At 42.0% G+C, this 20,981-nt stretch overlaps 1 protein-coding gene across 2 annotated transcripts in view; it reads right to left on the reverse strand.

The window, feature by feature from the left end:
* Positions 1–20,981, reverse strand: part of tmem131 (transmembrane protein 131) — a 251,222-nt gene that overhangs the window by 86,104 nt on the left and 144,137 nt on the right. For both annotated transcript variants that reach the window (XM_085999536.1, XM_085999535.1), the window contains 3 exons: positions 8,560–8,683; positions 5,799–5,915; positions 4,994–5,116 (listed from right to left, as the gene is read on the reverse strand). In XM_085999536.1, coding sequence (XP_085855662.1) covers positions 4,994–5,116; positions 5,799–5,915; positions 8,560–8,683 — 364 coding nt within the window. The remainder of the gene's footprint in view (positions 1–4,993; positions 5,117–5,798; positions 5,916–8,559; positions 8,684–20,981) is intronic.

Consider the following 20,981-nt stretch of genomic DNA (forward strand, 5'->3'; position numbering starts at 1 on the left):
TGAGTGCCATTCCCCAATCAATCCTACCCAACTCGCGCCTCAGGCCATCGCAGTTTCCTTTATTTAAATTGAGGACCCTAGTTTCTGAGTCAACTACTTCATTCTCCATCTTAATGAAGAAATCGATCATATTATGATCGCTCCAACCCAAGGGGCCTCGTACAACAAGATTGCTAATTAATCCTTTCTCGTTACATAATACCCAGTCTAAGATGGCCTGATCTCTGGTTGGTTCCTTGACATACTGGTCCAGGAAACCATCCTGTAAACACTCCAGGAATTCTTTTAAACTCTAGTGAATACAGGCCGAGTCGACCCAATCGCTCCTCATACGACAGTCCTGCCATCCCAGGAATCAGTCTGGTGAACCTTTGCTGCACTCCCTCTATGGCAAGTATATCCTTTCTTAGGAAACGAAACCACGAGATCCCCTCTCATTATAGAAACATAGAAAGAAAACTACCAGTCCTACAGCTTAAAAACCACGTTAAAAATAGGCAGCCAAACAATCAATAGCAAGGGATAATGAAACTGCTCCAAATACTTTTTGAAAAGCCACGGTCATACCTCTAGGTGGCTTCTTGATGGGATTGTCCCATTATAAAGCTACCCATCAGTCACATCTGCAGTTGCACACTTCTGCCACAAGATGGAGCACCATTCGCTCCAGATCACTATATCTACATCACCACTATTCAGACAACCTCAACTCCAGGACATGCCAACATTCCTAACCTTCCTCCTGGATAAAATCATTTTGGAACTACCGATCATTTACTTCTTCCCTTTCTATATTTAAGTAAATGATTCATGAAACTTCTGTGTTGTTCTCTTAGAGTAAGCAATCCTACAAGCTGTTCCTGATACTGCCCCCACCCTGGAGAAACCACTTTCCTCCCTCCAGGGTTTCCGACTGCATTAAGCACCTCCTGAAATCCTTGCAACGTCACAGTTTGCCATTTTTTAAGCTTTTCCAATTGTTGGCAGTCTAGCATATTTGACTCATGCGTTTTTCAGGCTGTTGCTGCCACATCCCCATGAAACCCGAGCTCCTCCAGCCGCTCGCGTTATGTGCCTAAAATGGTTCCCAGCTGAATATTTTGTTCAGCCACAAGCTCCGGCTTCACCATTGCTCAGCTCGTTACTGCTGCGCTTCTTTCCTGGCCTGTGAGCTCGGCTAACCCCTGACCAATGGTCCCTGGAAGCTGCGCTTCGTTCTGCGTGGCCCCTTTAAATTTCTGCGCATGCTCGGTACTTGCAACGTAAAAGCCAGTGATCAGCCTGCACGGGACCCATCAGATTACGGTGCAGCCGCGCACACGCCTTAGCGGGAACATGGCCCCCCGATACCAGCTTAAATTTCTAAATTTTAAAACTCGGTTCAAATTCTCAAATTGCCATGGTAGGATTTGAACTCACGTTCTCTCAGTTTGACTTCATGCTAAGAGTGACTCCAGACATTTCTGATTCTCTCCAGGTCAATATGAAACAAAGCCCTCAGTCTTACAAGCGAGTAGTCAGAGGAATACTAAACTTTTTTTTTTTTTTTTTTTAAATTGGGGGGGGGGGGGGGGGGAGGAAAGAGGGGGATGAAATGGATTTGGATGATCATTAGCTTAGTACAGAAATAACGGATGTCAAATGAAGGCTTTGGAGCTGTTCCATTTTGATTAATTACTGTCGCTATTTAAATAATTTACATAATCATGCAAGTATCAAAATCATCAGTCTTTCACACTTTCCAGACTACCCCATCAAGCAGCAAATACCCTAACTTCAAATAGCAAGACTAAACCATTCTTCTGAATACCACTAGGGCACTTTTTCCAGTTACAGGGTGAATGCTGCTTTTCAATTTGTAGAAGTGTTTAGATTTGACTTTTGAAAAAAAAAAAAATACTTGAAGCCACGAGTTAAATACAATGAAGGGTCAGATCAGGAAAGTGAACTGTTGCTTTAAACCAGACATTAACAAAAATACAAATGCAAAATACTGCGGATACTGGAAATCTGAAATAGGAACAGAAAATACTGGAAACACTCAGCAGGTCAGGCAGCATCTGTGGAGAGAGAAAGAGTGTCAACGTTTCAGGTCGATGACCTTTCGTCCGAACTTTCTGGCGAAAGGTCATCGGCCTGAAACATTAGCTCGGTTTCTCTCTCCACAGATGCTGCCTGACCTGCTGAGTGTTTTCAGTATTTTGTTTTTATATTAAAAAAATTACATCCTTTGCACAATTTCCCCCCTAAAATTCACTGCTAAAAATGTCAAATTTGGTATTATTTGCACTAATGTCCTTGATAACAAGGTGATACCGTTACACTAGAAAGTAAATTCAGCAAGGCTACGCTCAGAGTGTGAAAGGCTCAGAGGGTGTAGAATTCTTAAAGTGCATCCAGGAGAGCTTTTTGAGCCAGCATGTAGAAAGTCCTACAAGAGAGGGGGCGGTACTGGACCTAATTCTAGGGAATGTGGCCGGCCAAGTGGAAAAAGTGCTAGTAGGTGAGCACTTTGGTGACAGTGACCATAATATGGTGAGATTTAAAGGTGGTCATGGAAAAGGACAGGGATGGGCCGGAAATAAAGGTTCTAAATTGGGGGAAGGCCGATTTTAATAGGATAAGGCAGGATCTGGCCAAAATGGACTGGGATCAGCTACTTGTAGGCAAATCCGCATCGGAGCAATGGGAGGCTTTCAGAAGGGAGATTGAGATCATACAATGGCAACATGTTCCCGTAAAGGTCAAGAGCGGTTCCAAAAACCACAGGGAACCTTGGATGTCAGGGGATATACGAGAATGGATTAGGAAAAAAAGGAGGGCTTTTGGTAGATACAAAAGGCTAAAGACGGAGGAAGCCCTAGAGGAGTACAAAAAGTGCAGGGGGATACTTAAAAAAGAAATTAGGAGATCAAGGAGGGGCCATGAAATAACACTGGCGAGCAAAATAAAGGAAAATCCGAAGATGTTTTATAAGTATATTAAGGGCAAGAGGATAACTAGGGAGAAAATAGGGCCCATTAGGGACAAAAGTGGCAATGTGTGTGTGGAGCCGGAAGATGTAGGAGGGGTTCTAAATGAATTTTTTGCATCTGTTTTCACTATGGAGAAGGACGATGTAGACATAGAAATAGGGCGGGGGGACTGTGATATGCTCGAACATATTAACATCGAGAGGGAGGAGGTATTGGCGGTTTTAGCTGGCCTAAAAATGGATAAATCCCCAGGCCCGGATGAAATGTATCCCAGGCTGCTGTGTGAGGCAAAGGAAGAGATTGCGGGGGCTCTAACACATATATTCAGGACCTCTCTGGCCACGGGGGATGTGCCAGAGGACTGGAGAACCGCTAATGTAGTACCATTATTCAAGAAGGGTAGTAGGGAAAAACCGGGGAACTACAGGCCAGTGAGCCTAACATCAGTGGTAGGAAAATTATTGGAAAAAATTCTGAGGGACAAAATTTGTCTCCACTTGGAGAGGCAAGGATTAATCAGGGATAGTCAACATGGCTTTGTCAAGGGAAGATCATGTCTGACTAATTTGAATTTTTTGAGGGGTTGACTAGGTGTGTGGATGAGGGTAACGCAGTGGATGTGGTATACATGGATTTCAGTAAGGCCTTCGATAAAGTCCCGCACAGGAGACTGGTCAAGAAGGTAAGAGCCCATGGAATCCAGGGTGCCTTGGCACATTGGATACAAAACTGGCTTAGTGGCAGAAGGCAGAGGGTGATGGTCGAAGGTTGTTTTTGTGACTGGAAGCCTGTGGCCAGTGGGGTACCACAGGGATCGGTGCTGGGTCCCTTGCTGTTTGTGGTCTACATTAATGACTTGGATATGAATGTAAAGGGTATGATCAGCAAGTTCGCGGATGATACAAAAATTGGTAGGGTGGTAAATAGCGAGGAGGGTAGCCTCAGTCTGCAGGACGATATAGATGGGTTGGTCAGATGGGCGGAACAGTGGCAAATGGAATTTAACCCGGAAAAGTGCGAGGTGATGCACTTTGGGGGGACTAACAAGGCAAGGGAATACACAATGAATGGAAAGACCCTAGGCAAGACGGAGGGTCAGAGGGATCTGGGTGTGCAAGTACACAGATCCCTGAAGGCGGCGGAACAGGTGGATAAGGTGGTAAAAAAGGCATATGGGATACTTGCCTTCATTAGCCGAGGCATTGAATATAAGAGCAAGGAGGTTATGATGGAGCTGTATAAAACACTGGTTAGGCCACAGCTGGAATACTGTGTGCAGTTCTGGTCGCCACACTACAGGAAGGATGTGATCGCGTTAGAGAGGGTGCAGAGGAGGTTCACCAGGATGTTACCAGGGCTGGAGCGCTTCAGCTATGAAGAGAGACTGGGCAGATTGGGTTTGTTTTCCTTGGAGCAGAGGAGGCTGAGGGGGGACATGATTGAGGTGTACAAAATTATGAGGGGCATAGATAGGATGGATGCTGAGGAGCTTTTTCCCTTAGTAGAGGGGTCAATAACTAGGGGGCATAGATTCAAGGTAAAGGGCGGGAGGTTTAGAGGGGATTTGAGAAAGAACTTTTTCACCCAGAGGGTGGTTGGAGTCTGGAACTCACTGCCTGAAAGGGTTGTGGAGGCAGAAACCCTCACAACATTCAAGAAGCATTTGGATGAGCACTTGAAATGCCATAGCATACAAGGCTACGGGCCAAATGCTGGAATATGGGATTAGATTAGGCAGGGCTTGATGGCCGGCGCGGACACGATGGGCCGAAGGGCCTCTATCCGTGCTGTATGACTCTATGACTCCTGCTGTGGAAACGGCTCTCCAGCCTTCTTCCCGTTCCCCTCGTCAGGAACCACCCAACACTTGAGATTGTGACTTCTCTAGAAAGCAAGGCCAAGACAGGGGACTCAAGACCACAAATCTGGATTTTACTCTTGGGAATGCACAATCAATCATTCAGTTGTAGCACAATTTCAGTGAAAGGACAAACAACAAAATAAAAAGAGTAGCTTACCTGTAAAGGTTCACTGTGAGGGTTGTGTATATTTATTAAAGGTGAAAAACTGCTATTTACAGGAACCCTTGCCCCTATAAATGGGCGCAAGCGATAAGGGTTGGGTATTCCAACACCAAAGACCTGTAATAAAAAAAGATACAGTTTTGATCTTTTACAATTACGTCAAATGCCAAAGATCAATAAATATAAAGCACTACGGACTAATAAACATGAAGATGTGTAAGCTTTGTCGATCTAGTCAAATCCACTTTGCCAAAGGTAAGCACTTACTTTCTAAAAAAGATCAAAATACTTCATGGCTGCAGTGTAGTTGTAAAATAAGGAGAGCGTGAAACCCCCTCTTCTGCTGGCACTTGTACACAAACTGCTGTCTCTCTCTCTCAACTGGTTGAAAGACACACCAAGTTGAGAAGACTCTCAGCTTAGGAGGTGGCAGAAGTTAGGGACCAAAACTGCCCATCGATCACACCAAGCAACTCTGCTGCTCACCAAGTTTGAACCCAATAAGGGAAGGAAAGGATTTGAAAAAGGAATTTTTGGGGGCGAGGGGGGGAAGAAAGAGAAAAAGGGAATCAAAATATTAAATAATAAAAGAATCCTTTCCAATGCTACTGAGTAGGCCATCACCTGCTACAGCAAAGTATAACAAGCAGTTAGTTGCAGCATAGATTATTCTGTCTTGCCAAGGAAAATTCACACGGGCAAGACTCGAGTTTAGTGCATTTCTGTTAAGACTTTGAATCAAGCTAGATTACTTCTTAAACATTAAAGTAGAATTGTTTAACTTGGGTTTCTTTCTTACCTGGTACGTAAATACCCCATGAAGTGATGTATTAATAAATAAAGTATTTTCTACATTTCCCACTACTCTTGCAAGAAAAACGACATCGAAAGATGTGTTTCCTCCTGGTGGAATTATCTAAGCAACAAAGGAAATCAAAAAAAGTGAATTAGTTTATGCGATGTGTAGCTGTAACCGGTTCTTATTGATTCATATACCTGCACAGTCAATCAGATTAGCCTCAGGTATTATTGGGGTAGCCATAACACAGTTATTAATTGGAATTTGCCATTGCATCTCAACATTTAGCATTGTGTTTGAAGTCAATGCAGAGTTTGGGGTGGAAGCCTGAAAAAAAAACTATTTTGCACCCTTGTTATATCTAATGTGTCAGTATTGGTAACTCACACTGAATAATGCCATCTCAGTCTTACCAGCCAGATTACACTCACTATACTGCTGTCTTGCTCGAATATCACTACACATGTGAGTACTCATGCCTGCACAGTGATTTGAGCTCGAAGAAGCCCAAGGTGCCCGTGTGTGTTGCCGGGTTATACTGGCCAGACTAACACACTGGAGTAGTTTTTCCAACTTGTAAACCAATGGAAATGGAAAACATGCCGTTTCTATAACAAAAATTACATGTTACAGGAAACTTTCGTTTAACCGGAGGTTAAATGTCCGGAAAGCTCTATCTACCGGCAAAATTCAGGAGCCGTTTCCTATAAGTTTTTTTTTAACTTCTCGTTGCTTTTTTTTTCCCCAGTCAGGCTCTGCAAGGTCTAGCTGAAGCTGTTGCTTAGCTACAGAGACGCTTTTAAGCTGCGGCCGACTGTTTTGAAGCTGTTGCTAAGCAACAGGGTTTGTTGATTCACACGGAGCTCAAAAGCTCCGTATGTTTTAACATTAGCGCTGGTTTCTACGGCAGTTTTGATGGTACGGCACCAGCTCGGTCCCGTCAGTGCCGGATACCAGAAAGTTTCCTGTACATAAAACTTTGGAAAAACAACTACATTTAACAGTGCATTGTGCACAACCTGTACGGTTTATTGTGTTAAGTGCACAGCAAACATTGAATCTGCGAACTGATCTGGTAATATTTACATCACCTGAACATTATGAACCACCTTGGTGCCATCAAACCTTCAAAATACTCATTAACCAATTGAAGGATATCCTTTCAAAATGCTTTTCAAGTATCAAAAATTATTCAGTGCAACACAAGTTCATGTTAAAAGGAAACTACTGCACTGGAAAATACTGCAAGGAACTGGAGCCCATTTATGTGCAACTTCCACATATGCAAGCATTTTCCATTTCCTGTACAGTCAACCCTCACCCACTATTTCAACCAGTTGACAAATTATACACAAGCAAAAACCGTACCCCAACGTAGTTTGATCTCTGTGTTGTGTACAATCGGTAAATGCCCTAGATATTTCAAGATTGGAAACCCTCTGGGTATGTGTCTTCATAACTTGGCTGGTATTGCTACAATGGCACTAAATGCACTGAGCCTATGATGGTAGGCTGGATACAACAAGGGCACAAAATGCTTCCGAAATAAACAAGCTCCAAGGGCTTCCACTTGTGCAGTACTATTTGATAAACACCCACTTCCAATGTTCAGTACTCAAAGATTACAGAATTACTACAATTAAACAAATTTAGAGTCTGGCGACCTCTAGATGAACCATAACTTCTAAAACTAATAGCGATGCTGGCAGATAGTCTCCATTTCTTCCACAGTAAAATAAAACTGTACATTCAACATTTGTCGTCTCCCACCCCCAGTCAAAATATTATACCATAGCTGAATTAATTATGAAGAGAAAAACCATGAACCATCGAACTGCCTGACAAAATGAGTAATTCTAGTTATGAATAAACGTAGGTGAAAGAGCCATCATCGCCTTTCTGTAAAGAAAACCCCTCAATACTAAAGCTATAAAATCCCTAATAAATTTTAACAGCATCGCAGAAAGCAATTACGATAATACTATAGAAGGTTACAACTCAGGAGGCCATTCTGCCCATCAAGTCTGCGTCTGGTCTTTGCGAGAGCAACGCAAGCTAATTACACTCTTCCCATGGCCACCTCGTCCTCCCTCTTCAAATATTTACCCAATTTTCCTATACAAATGCAATGCTCCAACCACCTGGCTGCCTAATTTAGAAATTTTAAAAACCTCCATTAAATCTCCTCTTAACCTTCTCTGCTCCTATAGAAGTAGTCCCAGTATCTCGTCTCTCCTAATATTTTCCCATTCCTGGCAAGATCTTGGTGACGCTATGATGTCTGATCTTTATGGTGTAATGTCCTTTCCATAATGGAACACCAAAAACTGTACATGGCACTAACTGTGGCCTAAAAAAAAATTTAGTGCAAATTTATTACTTCTTCAAAATACAAAATGGTAAAATACAGAACTGTAATCGATTTTGGTGGTTTCCAAAGTGCTCAAATCATTCTTGCCATAGCATTCCCAAGTAGCACTGCAAAAGATTCATTAAAATCTGTACAGCAGCACCAGCAACCCCCCCCCAACCCCGCACTGCTCTTCCCGGCAAGAGACAAAGATTTTCACCTGCAGTCATTCGAAGTGATGCACAGTTTCCATAAAGTTATACATTTTCTCTTATTGCATGTTCTGGCTATGGATCAACCATCACAATGCTGTGGAGAATACAAATCTCAGATCTTTGCTGATATGCACATAACAAAGTAGAACATCCTGTAGCTATTTCAACAAATGCAACCAAAATACAAAATTCTTACCCTATTTTGAAAAAATGATGCATGAAAGTGTGATGTTGTTGCTGATATCGATACTAAAATGATTGTTTCTTCTGTGCTGGGGTTGTGCAAGTATACTTTTTCCATTTTTGGCATTCCCACCGGCCTGTGAAAGTAAACAGATGTGTAACTATTAAGTCATCAGCATCACCACGAGATCTACTAGTTATCACCAAGTTCTACACAATGTACACATGAAGAACAACAACAACAACGTGCACTTATATAGCACCTTTAACATAGTAAAACGTCCCAAGGCACTTTATAGGCAGGCGGCCCCCATTACTGGGACTGTTGTGATCTTCACAGCTATTTTAAACTCCGGTACAAGTATCGGAGCTGTGTAACAGAATATTATGCTATGCTTGCTCCCAGAACTCGACATGGAAGTAACCCACCATCACACGCCAAGTGTTTATTGGCAAAGAGCAAAACCTTGACCAGTTTCATCATTTAACATGTGACACAGATCACTATGCTTGCTTCAGTCACTATAGAGAGAACAGGTGCTGAAATTGTGTTTGTGGGGCCGATGCTGCTTCTATGTCTACGGACCCAGTAGGCGTCAAAAGTTTAACACAAACGTGTTCAAATTATCCCGTTAGCCTACTAGTACAGGAAACTCTTAACCGGCACCTAAATATCCGGAAATCTCTCTTAACTGGCAAAATTCGGGAGTAGGTTCAGGTAAGTTTTACTATATATTAGTGGCCGTGTAACCGGGGTTCTTGGATCTGTGGCCGTGTAACCGGGGCTCCTGCACCTGTGGCCGTGCAACAGGGACTCCTGGATCTGTGGCTGTGTAACCGGGGCTCCTGCACCTGTGGCCTTGTACGGGGCGCTCGTACCTTGGTAAGTATACCTCTCTGTAATCTGGACTTTTTGATCAACCGGCAGCACGCTGGTCCCGGATATTAAAAAAAAAAGTTTCCTGTACATCAGCAAAATATTTTAAATGCATAATAATTTCACAGACGCCACAATGCTGATACAATTCCAATTTAAGACAAATTCACTCAATCTCAAACTTTTGAAAGGCGATCTGTACGTATGCCATGGATTCCTCACAATGTTCCCTATGTCAGTTAGGTTATCTGGTGAAGCACTGGACAGAGGAGAGGGAATGTATTTGTTTAAACAAATAAAAATGGAAAAAACAAACCTATCTGGGTCACTTTTGCACATCCCTATTAATCAGAGACAAATCCTGGGAACTTAAAAAGGAGGGGCATTAGGTTGGATAGGGAAAGATGACTAAGCATTTATAGAAAGGAAACCGCGCCAAAAAAAAAGCATTAAAAAAAAATGACTACATTCCATATTATAGCCACGACAATCCATCACACTGAAATCTTGATCTTCGTCAAGGAGGGCAATACAGAACACAGAGATGCTGCAAAGAGGCAACACCTTTAAAAGGAAAACTATTCTTACATTCAGAAGTGTTCCTGAAATCATGGATTGCTGCACAATATACAAGTCAAGAAGTTATTAATTTTACTAGAATATAAAGTAAAGAATAAGCAAAAAGTTAATTGCATGCAACTTTAAAATTATGGACCCTTATTTTGATTTGATGCAATTGCTTAGGAAGTCCCGAAATGTTAGCATACTATTTTCTGGATTAGGCAAAAAAGGAAATTAAGTAACATCGTATATTAAAATAAAATGCCTAAATCACACCAAAAAATTATACGGTAGATCTGGATGAAGTAGGTTTTTCAATCCATTTGATCTCCTTCCAGTAAGGACTTCAAGCTCAAATGATCATCTTCCAAAATACCAACTTGTGCTGTCTTGCCATTATAGCATCGAACAGTTCCTTAAATGAGTCCACGGAGCTAAGGGATTTCTTCATCTGAAAGATTAATGCGATCCACACAGCAATCTCAGGTGAACCATCTCTCCTTTGCCAATCATCTCCCAATCCCTTAACTCACCCTACCGTTAATCCCCGTCAGTTTGCTTTGCATCACAGTAGCACCCGTCTCCTTGCACTATGAATGTTGTATAACCAAAGACACTTATTGCTGTACATAATTAACATACAGAAATGTGTCTCATTCAGATATGTACTGCTTTAGTTTTTCCCAATTAAGACCAAATTAATTTCTTCAAAAAGTACTTTAATGAAAAACCATTCCCCCTCAGCTCAAGCTAGTTAAACCATCAGCTCAGAAATTTAAATTTATGTCAACCCCCCATTAGGTCCTTGGACAGTAAGCCACCGTCCTTCACAGAAGCATAATTGCACAAAGAATTGACATAACCAGCAGAAGCATACAGAGCATCCACAAACATACCCAAACAGAAACCCGGGGGGGGGGGGGGGGGGGGGGGAACGACACACTCACACAGACATGGATGCTATGTGTTGCACATTAAACCACTGATGTCAGAAAGAGATGAAATACTATATCTTGGTGTGCCATAATCCACATACATCACAGTTTGACATATTCAATAATTACAGCTATTGTGTTTCAAAAGGATTTTTATAATGAGACTTTTTTTTTTTGTGTTGCCAGATATTTTGCCCTAGGCTTTGTGGGGTTGGGTTGTGTGCCTGTCTGTGCACGTGTGGAAACAGATCCTTTGAGGCAAAACATTAAGATGAGCCAAAAGAAAACATTTAAGATTTTTTTTTTAAAGAACTAAAGACTACATGGTGAAGATTCAGAGGATCGAATATGTTGTACTAATTTATTTACGAAATGTTTTGCACGATATGGAAGTGCACCACAGAAAACTAAGAGACAGGTTTGAGTACGCACTTTACACTGCAAGATCCCAACCTCTGACATCAGAACAAAACGCCAAGCGCACCAGACTAGTGGGGGGTAGGGGGTAGTTGAGGAAGAGAAAGAAAGTGAATGAATCACTCGAGGCATTTTACCACAATGCCTTGGAATTGAATGAAGAGCTGAAGAGGCCCAAGAACAATTGGTCTACCTCGATTCCTGGAACCTGTGTGGGGCATTGGAAACCTTAAAATGGAATAAAAGGCCAGGTCATGGGAATATGTTCTTATCGAGTACAAAGCCCCATTAATTTCTAACCACTACTTTTTAAAGTGGTACTGAAGAGGCACCTGCTTATCCCAAAATAGGGTTAAAATTTTATCTAGCCAGACTGCAAAAACTTCAGTTTAGTATCTTCTGTTATAAGTTGTTAAAGCAGACAAATGCTGTTGTTGCCAATGTGCATGCTTTCAGGCAATGTTAGTTCCCCCAAACGGAGAAACTCATCATGTGTAACTTAAGCCTAGTCACCTTGCGCCATGTAATCACAGGATCATAAAGCAAGTCAAGTCAACTTCAAACAAAACTGAACTCACAGCAAACATGAAATCCATAGCCAAATACCTTAGACCATTTTAAACTAGTCAATACCTGTAGCCTCTGAATGGAGAAAACAAGTTATGAATCTTGCAAGAGCAGTCTACCACATTACATTAGTCAGTAATCCCTTGGCACACCACACTTTTGTGCAAGGGCACATCACCACAAATTAGTCGGACAGATTTTCAGGTGCAATTTCCTACGAGATTCCAATTTCAGTCTTGAGGGGGGGGGGGGGGGGGAGAATACGCTGGGCAGAAGTGGAGTACTTCCACACTTCTATTTTATATTAAAAAAAAATTAAAGCAGGCTGCTCTCAAATATCTCCTAGCAGCTGGCTCAAAAAGATCCATTGGCGAGAGTCCCAAGAGCAGTTCCCCTGCTTTCTCGCTCTGTAGGAAATTGTGCATAAATGTGAAGAGAATTTTTTTTTAATGAAATGAAGGGAAGGGGGAGCAAAGTATCATCCAACAGTGCTTTTTTTTTTGGACTGGGTCAAATGTCCAGTCTGACATTTACCTGATCAGAAGAACACTCAGATTAAACTGGAATATAAAGAAAGGACAGGAATCAGGACAAAATAGTATAAATGAGTGCTGCAGCAACTTAAGGAGATCGGCTATTCATTTTTCTCCTATCGTTTAACAATTTCAACGTTATCTTGGAACAAGTGAGTGTTTTCTAATATCAGTACTGGTATAGCTTCTCTTCCCCATATACAAGCCTGATATCTTGCTGGGCTTGGCAGTACATGGCCCAGCCTACCCTACAGCTTGCAGATGGCTTAAATTCTTGGCCCAGCACAGATATCCTACAGGGCAGGTGGCTTATTGCAAACTGCTATTTGGCACAGGCTTTAACTCTAGAACACCGTGTGTCAATTATTAGGTTTGAGCGAGTTATTTTTCACTTGTTTTCTCATTCCACTGGGCGAAGTGGGTGAAACGACCACTTCAACAGAGGATAACTTGATTACAGATACAGTAGATAGGGCAAATGAAAAGAATGTCATATTCAATGATCTTGATAATTATTTCTGAAGTGCATCCCATTTAGTCATTGTGTAGAAAATGCATTCCTTTCATCTACATAAAGCAGCATTTAGTTCATTCTTAAAAATTATCCTGCACAAACAAAATATATACATCACAGTTTGACCAATGAATAACTGAAGTTTAGAATAAGCCTACCCAAACTGGTACAAGCCCAGCATTTATTGCCCATCCCTAATTGCCCTCGAGAAGCTGGTGGTATTCCAGGATTTTGATCCAGCGACGATGAAGGAATGGTGATATATTTCCAAGTCAGGATGGTGTGTGACTTGGAGGGGAACTTGGAGGTGGTGGTGTTCCCATGCGCCTGCTGGTAGAGGTCCTGGGTTTGGGAGGTGCTATCGAAGAAGCCTTGGCAAGTTGCTGCAATACATCTTGTAGATGGTACACTGCAGCTGCGGTGCACCAGTGATGGAGGGAGTGAATATAAGAACATAAGTAGTAAGAGCAGGAGTCGGCCATACGGCCCCTCGAGCCTGCTCCACCATTCAATAAGATCATGGCTGATCATAGACCTCAACTCCACTTTCCTGCCCGATCTCCATATCCCTTGATTCCTCTAGAGTCCAAAAATCTATCTATCTCAGCCTTGAATATACTCAACGATTCAGCATTCACAGCCCTCTGGGAATGTTTAAGGTGGTGGATGGTGTGCCAATCAAGCAGGCTGGATGGTGTCGAGCTTTGCGAGTGTTGTTAGAGCTGCACTCATCCAGGCAAGTGTATTCCATCACACTCCTGACCAACATTCACCCTACACTGCGCGGCGATCGGGAGGTCCCGATCATCAACTGTAACGCTGGAAAAGATACCGCGCAGCAAACTTAAAGGGACCACGCACCTAAAATAAAAATGAGAACACATTGCTCCTGACTTGTGCCTTGTAGATGGTGGAAAGGCTTTGGGGACTCATTGTAGTGTCAGCTGTGGCTCAGTGGGTAGCACACTCGCCTCCGAGTCAGAAGGTTGTGGGCTTAAGTCCCACTCCAAGGACATGAGCACATAAATTTAGGCCAACACTCCAGTGCAGCGCTGAGGGAGTGCTGCACTGTTGGAGGTGCTGTCTTTCAGATGAGATGTTAAACCGAGGCCCCGTCTGCTTTCAGGTGGACGTAAAAGATCCCATGGAACTATTTCAAAGAGGAGCAGGGGAGTTATCCCCGGTGTCCTGGCCAATATTTATCCCTCAGTCAACATAACAAAAACAGATTATCTGGTCATTATCGCATTGTTGTTTGTGGGAGCTTGCTGTGCGCAAATTGGCTGCCGCGTTTCCCACATTCCAACAGTGACTACACTCCAAAAGTACTTCATTGGCTGTAAAGCACTTTGCGACGTCTAATGGTCATGAAAGGCGCTACATAAATGTCAGTCTTTCTTTCAGGAGGTGAGTCACTCACCGCAGAATACCTAGCCTCTCACCTGCTCCTGTAGCCACAGTATGTGTGTGGCTGGTCTAGTTAAGTTTCTGGTCATGGTGACCCCAAGGATGTTGATGGTGGGGATTCAATGACAGTAATGCTATTGAATGTCATAGGGAGGTTGCTAGATTCCCTCTTGTTGGAGGTGGTCATTGCCTGGCACTTGTGTTGCACGAATGTTACTTGTCACTCGTCAGCCCAAGCCTGAATGTTGTCCAGGTCTTGCTGCATGCGGGCACAGACTGTTTCATTATCTGAGGAGTTGCGAATAGAACTGAACGCACTGCAATCATTAGCGAACATCCCCACTTTCGACCTTATGATGGAGGAAAGGTCATTGATGAAGCAGCTGAAGATGGTTGGGCCTAGGACACTGTGCTGAGGAACTCCTGCAGCGATGTCCTGGGGCTGAGATGATTGGCCTCCAACAACCACAACCATTTTCCTTTGTTAGGTATGACTCCAGCCAGTGTAGAGTTTTCCCCCTTATCACCTTATATCAACTTTTGACCAAGGCTAAAAGACAAATTTATTCCAATGATGACTAAGATCAATTCTATCTGTAGTGCAATGGTATATGGCGTTACATCCATTAACTTGATTGCAACCTTTGGATTAGTTTTAATATGCTGTGCAATACTATTTCTCTAATCAGAACTTCATAATTCTTAAATAGTGGAGGAGATACTTGAGATAGAAAGTAACTGCTGGGAATATTTTCATACAAGACTATTATTACATTTCTGTATATTTAAAGTTTTGTGAAAGCAGAAAGATATAGTCCAGCAAAACCATGAAATTTTTGAATCCTGGTGCTAATTTTGTTTACTGCTAGGAGACGAGAGCATTATGTCCCACTGAGTTATATATACATCCACCTGACAGTGACACACTCTCAGTATGGCACCTGAATGTCAGCCAAGATTGTGTGCTCAAGTCCTGGAGTGGAGCTTGAACCCATGAACCATCAGACTCCGAAGCTCAGCCAACCCAATTCTTGACTGGAAATGATGGGAGCTAAGACAACATATCAAAATTTGGTGAAAATGCTTCTTCCTGGTATACAGGCTCACTATGTAGAAACTGATTTTTACATTCAAGAATTCTGCTGGGGTCTTCAAGCATCACTCCACAATGTCCCATTCCAGTTTAACCTTTTGTTTATATTACTTTCTCAGTAATCGGATTTTCTTATACTTCACCTTCCCAGTTTGAGTTTTCCCCCATTGTTATCTATGCCTCTCGCTGCACCAAGTTATTATGGCAACCATTCCTCTTTTTAGGAAAAAAAATCACTTACTGGTGAGAAAGCTAGCTATCTATGTCTAGTGTCCAAGATGTAATTTATGTTCCAGCAGTCTTATTTTTGGATTCAGCTTGTTCTCGTTGCACTTCTACAGTTAAAATTTCCATACTGGGGAGCTATGTACAGTCCTTTAAAAAATGCATGTACCACAGAAAGTAAATGGAAGAGATACAGGAGTATAATTGTCACTCGACTCCTACCACAGTCCAGCTAAAAGCTGGTGAGTTTAGCTGCGCATCAGGCTAGCCCCAGCCCAGAGTACTGGATGCATAGTTCACCATACATCCTGGGAGCCAGGGTCATGAGTTATTTATTAGTGCCAGCGAAGCAGCAAATACCTGTGATCTAAAGCAGGTCGGAAATGTCCATGGTCCAAGCTTCCTTCCAATGTGAAACAAATGAGATATGCAGGACACACAAGTATGGCCCTGACACAAGGTGAGCCTTGGGGAGAGGAGGAGGAGTTTCTAAAAGCACGGGTTAAGGTGCGTTAGCTTTGAGTACTAAACCCTTCCCTTTGTATCCACAATTGGACGCCACATAAACAATACAATTGCAGGTAAAGTTTTTAATTAAAAATGTAAAAACCACAATGAAAAATAAGCCACAGCACTGAAACACTCTCAGCACAATCTTGGAATGGGACAGCACAGAACCTGGCTAATTTTCCTATTAGGTCTGCACCAGTATTCTTCTCCACACCAGCCAGCTACTCGAATCCCTTTTTCTCCAGATACCCTTTAATATTCCTCTTTCTAATCAATTTTACGGATTCTGTTTCAATGGCTTGTACGAAGATTACACATTTTAACGAACTTGTGTGTAAAACAAAATAACTCTAACCTCCCAATTAACTCTTCCATTAAATTTATGCCCTTCCATTACAAACTCACTGACCAATGGGAAATAATTTATGCACCCCATCAAAACCCACCATAATTTGAAGGCTTCCATCAACTTTCTCAGCACCAGTGAAAAACATGTCTAGACCCTCTTCATAGTCCAGACCCTCTTCATAACTGAACCGTGCATCTCTAGTAACATCCAAGTGAATCTATGCTGCATTTTTTCCATTGCTTTTCTATCCTTCCTTTAAAGGGTGTTCCCATAACTGTACACAGTACTCCAGCTGTATTAGAGGCCTTGTAGAAATTCAACATTACCTTTTTGTTTTTATTACCTATGCCTCTACATACCAACCCCAAAGGATTCTGTTGGCCTTTTTTTTCGTCTTATCTACTTGCACTGCCACCTTTAATGACCTGTGCATCTACACTCCAACACCTCTGTTCCATTTTAAATCTTGCCATTTAAAAAATGTATCGCCTCCTTTGGTTCTCCGTTCCAAATTACTTTGCATTTCTCCACATTAAACTGCACCTGTCCATACTATGAGCCTATCCATGTCCTCTTGCAGTCTTTAAGACATCACAATGCACCATACAATTTCTTCCCTCAATTCCTAATCAGATCATTAACATATACAGTAAAATATGTCATTTCCCACAGTCAGTTGAAGTTTTTTTTTAAATTATATACTACATGGTGACAATAGGGAGAGACTCTTCAGAAACTCAATCCATACCATCACCGACTGCCAGAGACTGCACCTATGTTACTTACAGGATCTGTATGGTCACATTGCCCTTAATTACATGTGCCATTAACTTTACCATAAGTCTTTGCTGCTTTAACAAAACCACACTCACGGCATTTTGTTTTAACCTATTCTCTCATTTTTCTCTCTCTTAATCCCATCTTTCTTTCCCTCTGTTCATTTTGCTTTCTCCACATGATTTGACATTGACGTAACTATTCTAACTTACACTTCCTGGTTTAGACTCTGCCTGTCTCAGTAAGGATTCTTCAATCTGATTGGTTAAGGAGACATGCCGTTGTTTGCCCTATTCACACATGTCCCAGACCCCCTGTAGAGGGCGCCACGCTGTTTTGGCTCTCTAATAACTGCACGTTCCAGTGCAAAATAGGGAGTCTGTGGGCAAGTTCAAGTGTAATGAACGACTAGCGCCGTTCGTTCGCCACGGACCGCAAAATCCGGGTCAATATTGACTATAGGGAAAGGAAATTCCAGTATTTTAAGACCTTAATGATGAAATGCACTGCGAAGATGTATAATAATTGCCTATACCCAGCCACACCCATACCCAGCCCTTTTCAGTAACATTTCTACTTCTTTTGCAAACTACTTGCTAACATTTTAAAATATTCCTTTGGATCAACCTCACTGCCTAAGGCACCAGCATTTCTGTCCAAGTTTTCTTATTTAAATGTCTGGAATTCATTTTTTGGAGCTATTTGACAGGATAGAAGACAGACATTTTACAGCTTGCTATCATACTGGGGACATCACTAAAATCACTTGTGTATCGCAATTGCAATCTCATAAGAACATAAGAAATAGGAGCAGGAGTAGGCCATTTGGCCCTTTGAGCCTGCTCTGCCATTCAATAAGATCATGGCTGATCATCTTCCTCATCTCCACTTTCCTGCACTATCCCCATATCCCTTAATATTCAAAAATCTATCGATCTCTCTTGAATATACTCATCGACTGAGCCTCCACAGCCCTCTGGGGTAGAAAATTCCAAAGATTCACCACCCTCTGAATGAAGAAATTTCTCATCTCAGTCCTAAATGGCTGACCCCTTACTGAGACTGTGACCCCTGGTTCTAGATTCCCATGCCAGGGGAATCATCCTCTTTGCATCTACCCTGTCAAGCCCTGTAAGAACTGTATATGGTTCAATGAGACCACCTCTCTGTTTTTGTTTATGTACTTTTACCCAACAATGCTCCCACATTCTAAAGTCAAATCTTATTGTAACTTATGGCCTTCAAGGTTAAATATTGACCCATTAGATTCAGATATGACCTCGTGTGCCAATTCTGTCAACCACTAGTTTACATAGCAGACTGAACCTATAGCATGCCCCTTTAATCAGTCCATAAATATCAGTATCACTTCTGGCCTAACCACTTGGTATATAAACAGCTACCGAACGCTCGGTATCCATCACCTCAACCAAATGAAAAAAAATCTGAAACATAACTATAAAATGACAATGGAAAAAGATGTAGATGTTTCTGTTTGGATAAGCCACTTGAGCTTTGTTCTTGTGGGTTTTTAAAAAGTCCTCAGTTTGCTACTACAGGAAACTCTTGTTTAAACAGCACCTAAATACAGGAAACTTTGTTATCTGGAGGCGAACCGTCCGGCAAGCTCGAGCCACCGGCAAAAATCAGGAGCCGTTTTTTATTCTTTTCATTTCTTTGCTTTTTTTGAACAGTCAAGCTCTGCAACGTCTGTAGCTAAGCAACAGCTTCAGCTAGAGACGCTACAGAGACGCTTGCCGACTGTTTAGAGGCTGTTGCTAAGCAACAGGGTTTGTTGATTCATATGGAGATGAAAATCTCCGTATGTTTCCACATTAGCTCCGGAGTGTACGGCAGTTTTGAGGGAATGGCAGCATCTCGGTCCCGTCGGTGCCGGATAGCACAAAGTTTCCTGTATCCGGAATTCTCTATTAACCGGCAAAATTCTCACTCTGAAAACAACCCCTCAATAACCGGCAATGTTGCCGAGTCTGAGTCTCCCGCGGTGGCCGAGTTAGTCAGTGGGGGGTAGTTCTCCAAACTGCCACTACTCGGCTTCTTGGCGCTGTCGGAAGTCCGAACACCTCAATAACAGCAGTCTGACTCAGTTTGTTAAAAATAGCCTCGGTAGATAACCCTCTCCGTCATCCGGAATTTTTAATCAACCGGCACCATCCCAGTCCCGTCAGTGCTGGATACCAAAGAGTTTCCTGTAGCTTGCAACATATTCCAAGCCCTGTGTTATGCATCTATTACGTTACATACAAAACACATAGATTAATGCATTCTGAAACCCCTGAATCAACTTCTCAACAGCTACAACTTCCAACTGCAGTTGATCATATATTCCTTCAGCAGCAGTCAGTAGGAGTGATTTACAACAATCACATTCCAATTATTAATGCCTTCAATATGGGTGTGATTACATACCCTTTCTGGGCAAAGGAACTGTGCCACCCCATATTTGGAAGAATCGCCGGGGTACACTTATTCCTAGGCTGCTCTATCGTGCATACTCAGATCGGAGACTGGGGAGCCGATCAGACATGTTCAGCACAAAAGACAAGAGCTTCATCTCAATTTCTCTCGTGGTTTAGGAAATCATCAGAGATTCTTATTTTGCAATTAGCTCCACCCATTGTTATTTGAATCCATCTTAAACCTTACTGCTAATTTTAGGACAAGTACAATGTTCAGACATGTCTTTCAGAGTGCAATATTTAACAGGCATGACATCCTAAGTAGCCACTTAACCTGCACCCTTGGGGGCTTTTTAAGTAAAATGTAATATTCATTTAACCCTTTCCTATTCAGAGCCCAATTGAAGTGGTTTCCAAATATTTGTTGAAAATGATAATCTTTAAAAGAAATACAATTTTAAATAGGAATTGATGGATCGGAGTGACACAAAAATATGGTGAATATAATTACAGTTCCCACTCTTTATAAATGTTAAAAGATAAACAGTGACTAAGGAGTCTTTCACATTTCTCACCTAGGCTGGTCTCCACATCCCTGATAAAACAGATTAATTTCAGAATCTTCCTAGCAAAACTACAAGGGAGTTAAAATTCTCAGATAATCTGGAATCAGAATGCAGCTTTTTAATGCAAGTAATGCTTCTTAAAAGACCTCACTACATTTTAAATGATTTGTAACAATGTTGGCACTCAAATTTAATTTGGGGTATTATGCCCATCTTTTGACCAAGCGCTAAAACAAACTGTTCACTCATAATACTGTTTTCACTCATTCTTTTTTAGTTAATTGAATTCTGCAGCCATTTTTTAAATACCACGTGTACTCAGAGACCTGATGCTACAATCCAGGCCCAATATACTGAATCCACAAGAAATGGTTTTGCATTATCCTGGGGAACCTGCTGTAATGAAACCCGACTCAATTATACTGTGGTACGGATTTTGCATTATGTGAGCAACAAGCTACATGCCAAGTTCCAAGTCTTTGTTTCTTGCCACTATACCTTCCTGATGTCTGAAAACCATATACAGTACAATAAAAAAGAGGCCATTCACTACAGCTACCTAGTGTAGTTTCCCTGTCCTTTCACATCTGTCCTTTCAAATACTTATCCAACACCCTCTAAAATGTTGAATGTCCATTCAGACCAACGGTTGGAAACTGCATTGCTTCATGGGCAACTAAAACC

Source organism: Somniosus microcephalus, chromosome 10, assembly GCF_052327205.1.
Source record: "Somniosus microcephalus isolate GS21.2 chromosome 10, FLI_Smic_1.0, whole genome shotgun sequence".
In the NCBI taxonomy this organism is placed as follows: domain Eukaryota; kingdom Metazoa; phylum Chordata; class Chondrichthyes; order Squaliformes; family Somniosidae; genus Somniosus; species Somniosus microcephalus.